The sequence below is a fragment of the Carcharodon carcharias genome, chromosome 1, assembly GCF_017639515.1.
Source record: "Carcharodon carcharias isolate sCarCar2 chromosome 1, sCarCar2.pri, whole genome shotgun sequence".
NCBI classification, from domain to species: Eukaryota; Metazoa; Chordata; class Chondrichthyes; order Lamniformes; family Lamnidae; genus Carcharodon; species Carcharodon carcharias.
Genome location: NC_054467.1, coordinates 243418575 through 243425760, shown reverse-complemented (window position 1 = coordinate 243425760; position 7186 = coordinate 243418575). Strand labels below are relative to the sequence as shown.

The 7186-nt window shown below is 47.0% G+C and overlaps 1 protein-coding gene across 2 annotated transcripts in view; it reads left to right on the top strand.

Moving 5' to 3' along the window:
* Window positions 1-3881: 3881 nt before the first annotated feature.
* rpia (ribose 5-phosphate isomerase A (ribose 5-phosphate epimerase)) overlaps window positions 3882-7186 on the top strand; it is a 41003-nt gene continuing 37698 nt past the window's right edge. The window contains exon 1 of one of the 2 annotated variants that reach the window (XM_041201634.1): window positions 3882-4130. In XM_041201634.1, coding sequence (XP_041057568.1) covers window positions 3969-4130 — 162 coding nt within the window. In that variant the 5' untranslated portion in view covers window positions 3882-3968. The remainder of the gene's footprint in view (window positions 4131-7186) is intronic. The other variant, XM_041201643.1, reaches the window with a different exon arrangement.

Here is a 7186-nt window from a genome sequence, read left to right as displayed (position 1 = left end):
CATGGAACTGTCGAACCATTGCGATGAATTTTTCAGGGCAGCCAAATTTCTCCATTGCCTTCCACAGACCCTCACTATTGACTGTGTGAAAGGCCTTGGGGAAGTCAACAAATGTGGTGCTCTGTTCATGGCATTTCTCCTGGAACTGTCTAACTGGAAACATCACATCAGTGGTTCCTCGACCGTTTCTGAAATCACACTGACTCTGCAGCAGCAAATCCTGGTCGAGATGTTGCACTAAAAGCATCTTGGCCAAGATTTTGCTGGCAATGGAGAGGATTGAGATTCCTCTATGCTTGTTGCAAGATTGGCAAGTTCCTTTTCGCTTGTTCAGGTGGGCAATGGAGGCATCTTTGTATTCTTGTGGGATGTTCCTTGCTCCCATAATGAGCTTCTTGACCGGTCATTGACCTCCAGCCTTATAGACCTCAGCTGGGATAAGATCAGCTCCTGGAACTTTACCGCTTGACATGAGGTCGATAGCTTTAAAATTCCATCAGCATGGGTGTGTCAAAAGAACAGCTGATGGCAACTAGTCTCCATCGGGGAAAGAGCAGGGGTGTGGGACTAGATGAGTTTAGGGATGGGCACTAAACATGGCCCAGCCAGTGAAACCTACATCCCATGAATAAAATAAGTTGCTCTTGTGGAGAGCCAGCATGGACATGATGAACTGAATGGCCTCCTGTGATGTAACCATTCTGTGATTCTATGACTGCCCACGTGTGAAGTATTTTTTTCCGCCTCTTTCCTGTTCCCACCGAATGTTCCTGGCCTCTCCCTTTGAAAGTAGCTTCTGCAAAGCTCTAACAGAAAAGAACATTCTATTCCTTCTCCACATGCCGAGAATAGGACCTACAGGCCATTGTACTGCTGAGAATAATTCTATTGTTTCCAATCATCCTGGGTATTAATGTTAATGACTGGCTTTAGCAAACATTGTCCAAAGGTTTGGAGGCTGTGGCCTTTTCTTTTCAAACCTACAACAGATCTATTTTATTTTTAATAGCCAATACTTAAAAAGTAACTCTGCTTTCCCCTGAATACTTTGTGCAGAATAATCATAAAAAAAAACCCAACCATAAACTTGCATTTTATATAACATCTTTCACCACCTCAGGACACCCTAAAGTGCTAATCAGCTCATGAAGTAATTAATATAGACACTTTTGTAATACTGCAAATATAATCGATTAGCCATAAAAATGGTTTGGTAGTTGGAACACCCTGTGAATGCTATATAAATGTAACGTTATCCCTTCTTTTTCCAAACCCATGTTTGGGATCTGATGTGGTCGATGTGTCACCATTCCAAAGATTGGGGTGCACTCTCCCCAGAGTACAGGCCAATATTTATCCCTCAACCAACATCACAAAAACAGGATTTATTTCATCATTCTTGTGGGGATGTGGGCATTGCTGGCTAGGCCAGCATATATTGTCCATCTCTAATTGCCCTTGAGAAACTGGTGGTGAGCTGCCTTCTTGAATTGCTGCAGTGTGTCATCAAGGAGCCCTAGCAACACTGGAGTCAATTGGAATCAGGGGGAAAACTCTCTGCTGGTTGGAGCCATACCTAGCATGAAGGAAGATGGTTGTGGTTGTTGGAGGTCAATCATCTCAGCTCCAGGACATCGCTGTTCCTTGTGGTAGTGTCCTAGGCCCAACCATCTTCAGCTGCTTCATCAATGACCTTCCTTCCATCGTAAGGTCAGAAGTGGGGATGTTCGCTGATGATAGCACAAAGTTCAGCACAATTCGCGACTCCTCAGATACTGAAGCAGTCCATGTCCAAATGCATCAAGACCTGGACAATATCCAGGCTTGGGTTGACAAATAGCAAATAACGTTCATGCCACACAGGTACCAGACAATGACCACCTCCAAAAAGAGAGAATTGAAGCATCGCCCTTTCACATTCAATGACATTACCATCACTGAATCCCCCACTGTCAACATTGACCAGAAACTGAACTGGATCATTGATAAAAATACTGTGCCTGCAAGAGCAGGTCAGAGGCTCAGAATTCTACAGCAAGTAACTCATCTCCTGACCCCCCCAAAGCCTGTCCACCATCTAAAGGCACAAGTCAGGAGTGTGGTGGAATGTACTCCACTTGCCTGAATGAGTGCAGCTGCAGCAACACTCAAGAAGCTCAATACTAACCAGGACAAAGCAGCCTACTTGATTAGCACCCCATCCACCACCTTCAACATTCACTCCCTCCACCAACGACACATGATGGCAGCAGTATGTACCATCTACTGCAGCCACACACCAAGGCTCCTTCAACATGACCTTCCAAACCTGCGATCTCTACCATGCAGAAGGACAAGGGCAGCAGACGCATGGGAACACTACCACTTGCAAGTTCCCCCCTAAACCATGCACCACCTTAACTTGGAAATGTATCACCATTCCTTCACTGTCGCTGGGTCAAAATCCTGGAACTCCCTCTCTAACAGCACTGTGGTTTACCTACACCACATGGGCTTTTTTTTCATTCGATTAGGGAATGTGGGCCTTGCTGGCTAGGCCAGCATTTATTGCCCATCCCTAGTTGCCCTTGAGAAGATGGTGATGAGCTGCCTTCTTGAACCGCTGCAGTCCATGTTGTGTAGGTCCACCCACAGTGCTGTTAGGAAGGGAGTTCCAGGATTTTGACCCAGTGACAGTGAAGGAACGGTGATATATTTCCAAGTGAGGATGGTGAGTGACTTGGAAGGGAACTTCCAGGTGGTGGTGCTCCCATGTGTCTGCTGCCCTTCTCCTTCTAAATGGTGGTGGTTGTGGGTTCCTCACTTCTGACTTTATGAAGGAAGGTCATTTAAGAAGCAGCCTAAGATGGTTGGACCCAGGACACTACCCTGAGGAACTTCTATAGTGATGTCCTGGAACTGAGATGATTGACTCCAACAACCACAACTATCTTCCTTTGTGCTAGGTATGGCTCTAACCAGTGGAGAGTTTCCCCCAATTCCCATTGACTGCAGTTTTGCTAGGGCTCCTTGACACTACACTTGGTCAAATGTAGCCTTGATGTCAAGAGCGGTCACTCTCACCTTATCTCTGATTTCAGCTCTTTTGCTGAGTGGCCCTGGTGGAACTCAAACTGAGTGTCAGTGAGCGGGTTATTGCTGAGTAAGTGCTGCTTGATAGCACTGTTGATGACCCCTTCCATCATTTCCCTGATGATCTACACTGATGGGGAGGTAATTGCCGGATTGGATTATCTGGTCATATCACTTTACTGTTTGTGGCACAGTTTGCTGTGTGCAAATTGGATGCTGTGTTTTGTACACACTTAAATTGGTTAGAAAGTGCTTTGGGATGATGTCTGGTGCTAGTGTTGCCATTCCTTGGGCATTACCCCAACCTTCTGCGTTTTGGTTGCAAATAGCAATATCCCTTTAAGAACAGGGGCAAGCAGCTTGTCCCAACACCTCTTAAACCAGCTTATATTTCACCCCTTTCCTATTTCTACTTAGTTCTGTTGAAGGGGCATGAGGACTCCAAACGTCAACTTTGCTCTTTTCCGCCGATGTTGGCAGACCCGCTGAGTTTTTATAGGTAATTTCTGGTTTTGTTTTGGATTTCCAAGCATCCGCAGTTTATTTTTTTTGTTGTTGTTTTTATTTCTTTAAGAACATGTGGATGGACCTTGAATGCAATGGAATCTGCATAAGTCTCACACCAGCCTTCCAATGTACGAAGCGCCAGGTTCAACAGTGGCTCCAAAACGCAAGCGCCTGCTGCAAGAAACCAACCCAACTTGCGTGACGAAACACATTTGGTGCGCAGGAGGGTGTAGGCTGGGAGCTGTAGTCCTGGCCCTGGGTTGTTCTGCCGGGAGGACTACATTTCCCAGATGCAAGGTGACTGCGAGCTGTAGCCCCATCCCAGGTTGTCCTGCTCGCTCCGATAGGTGGCTGGTGGCTGGCGGTGGGTGGGGTGACGGGGACAAACAATGTGGCTGAGGCTACCTGGAGTCCCGTCCTTGGGACTGCGCTTCGGGTTGCGGGCAGCTCAGCAGCAACTGCAACTGATGCGGAAGAGGAAGTTAAGCGGAGGCATGGAGGAAGAGGCAAAAAGGAAAGCTGGTTACATGGCTGTGGATAATCACGTGCAAGTGAGCAAAGGCTTCTAATGAATGTATCACGATGCATTTTAATTCACGGCGAAACTTTACCTTTTTTAATGTTTGCACCAGATCAGTTTTACTGTTGATGTTCTGTGTTAAACTGTATGGCATCCAGCCTGGAGGCGGGTTGGGTTTGGGGTTGGTAATGTGCTTAGACTATTTACTGCTGTTTTCATAAACTGAGCTGTAGCTTTACATTTAGAACCTGGGGGCTAGGTATGATTGTGCTACTGGACGGCTGTGGGGAAGTCAGCAATAGTTTTTGGGTGAAGTTTTACTTTTTCTACACCCCCACCCCCCCTTTTTTTTTACAAGAGATGGGCTTAAGATACCATCTTCATTTCCAGTCCCAGAGACAGAGGAGATGGGTCTTTAAATTTGTTTGCTGTCAATTAAAATACTTTCGAAACTTCTTCCTTGTGAAATACAAAAGGGAGGGGAGAGAAGGGGGGGTTGACACTGCTGACATTTCTAGACCCACTGCCTGCAAGACAAACTGGAAGGAAGACAATTCGTTCACAGCAGTGAAGACTGATTCCCCTCGGCAGACTCCTGAATTTTATTACCTAACTTTGTGTAAATTGTGTCAGTGAAAGGTTTGGCTGAGGTGAAATTATTCAGGTGGACAAGACTTCTGCCACCTGCCCCCACCCAGCCAGAAATGAGAGGTTCCCCTATTTGGGCTGTGGGAACTGTGGGACACAAGTTCAAGGTGAGGGGCAGGAGGTTTAGGGGGGATGTGAGGAAAAGTTTTTTTCCCCAGAGGGTGGTGACGGTCTGCAATGCGCTGCCTGGGAGGGTGGTGAAGGCGGGTTGCCTCACATCCTTTACAAAGTACCTGAGTGAGCCCTTGGCATGTCATAACATTCAAGGCAATGGGCCAAGTGCTGGTAAATGGGATTAGATAGGTAGGTCAGGTGTTTCTTACATGTCAGTGCAGACTCGATGGGCCGAAGGGCCTCTTCTGCACTGTGTGATTGATTCTGATTATGTGAACTGCCCTAATCAGTGTAGCCCTGAGCTGGCAGCCCAGGAGAGAGCCCCTGGTGCATTTCTGCATTCTGTTGTTTCAGTTGGAACATTTTGTGAGGGTTTTGCTATTGGCCTTAGTGTGTCAGACAGGGGGAGGAACTGGAAGCAGCATCCCTGCTCTACATTCTCTCAGTATAATAGTGTGGATATTGGGCAAAGAAGGAACGAGCAACCGTTTCCTTAGCATCTTTCAGGACTTTGGGATGTTCTAAAGCTCCACGCATCCAGTTAAGTACTTTTTGAAGTGTAGCCTCTGTTATAGTATTGGAAATGTGGCACAGCAAGCTCCCATGAACAGCAGTGTGGTAATGACAAGATAATCAGTTTTGTTGATGGATGAGGAATAAATTTTGGCCAGGATACCAGGGGAACTCCCTAGCTCTGAATCTTTGACATCCACCTGAGAGGGCGGACGGGGCCTCAGTTTAATGTCTCACCTGAAAAGCAGCACCTCTGACAGTGTAGCACTCCCTCTTTTCCCCAATGTCATTGGCCTGATGGTAGTGGGAGGAACTCTTCGTGATCACGGGTGATTTCTGCAGTGAATGCACATCCCCACACAAACTGCCATGTTGGTTTTGGTCAGTTAGTTTTGGTCAGTTGGGTGTGCTATGACAATGTTGGAGTCTTGAGACAAAGTACTGAAAAATCTTTATAGGTAGTCTCCCTTCAATATGGGGGGCAAGCTATCTTGCTGCTTGTCCAGGCAGGGTCAGCCTACCAGTAGCACATTAGCTTTCAAGGCTATATGAAGCCAAAAGGGAGCTAATCCCATCCCTCAGCGATGGGTTTCTGGCTTCTAATTGTTGAGCCGAGAGCTGGTCAGTGCCCTGGAGTGCTGGGGACCCGAAGGATTGACTGCTTTAAAATTCTTTGGTCAAGGGTTTCTTCGTGAGACTAATTCAGTGACTAAAATGAAGGCATACACTTTTCTTCCTTCTCAGAAGGAGACAGTCAAAAGCACAGGTTTGAGTGCCTACCAGATGGACATCAGATGCCAGGAATTCTTCATGTACAGCATGGTGAACAGCACCATTAATCATGAAACGGGGCTGTGTTGCCACATCTTCTGGACCACCATAGGATGCTCCATTAAATGCTTGCACCAGCTGGGAGTTGTAGAGTTTTAACAGCAGATTTAAAAAAAAAAATTATTCATTCACGGATGTGGGCTTCACTGGCTGGGCCAGCATTCACTGCTCATGCCTAGTTGCTCTTGAGAAGGTGGTGGTGACCACCTACTCTCTGACATCACCACCCCTCCCCTGCCAACTACCCACCCTCTGATGCCTCCCCTCTCTGTCTACCCTCTGATGCCCTCTGCCCAGCATGCCCCCCGCCCCCCACCCCGGGCAGGCTGCCCGCCCTCTGAAACACCCACCCACCCCACCCCAACTTTGCCATCCATTCTCTGATGCTGCCCTCTCCAACCACCTGGCTCCCCGCCCTCTGATGCCCCCTGCCCCGACCACCCACCCAACGCTCCAACACTCCAAAGGAAAGGCCTCAAAGAGCTGGTGCTCTCCACATTCTATGGAGGCTTGATTTGGAAGTGCGGGTGAGAAATGTGGAGCTCCAGTGCAAGGAAGGGAGCGGCAATTCGACTGTGATTGCCACTCTTCGAAAGATTCAGCCCTGAATAATAAAATGGCTCCATACTACCAGAGCAATTTGAGCATCAGACTGCGTTTGTCTACCAAGAAGACAAAAGACAATCTTTCTAAATTAGTTCTGACTCACTGTGGCCTTGTCCAGGAGATAATGAAGTTTCTCAATGCCTCATTGTAAGAATGTAAATTTTGTCTTGGCCAGAACAAAAGCTGAAGCCTCAGTTGGGAAAAGATTTCAGAATGCTAATTTAAATGATCTCAAAGCCTTTTGTTGGAAGATGACATTTGTTCCAAGATAACACAACAGAACGGCCATCTTTACTCCCTGTTAAAATTTAGCAAACTGCTATGAACTTTCAGTCAGAACTTGCAGACAGATCTCCAGCACAGAACTTCATCACA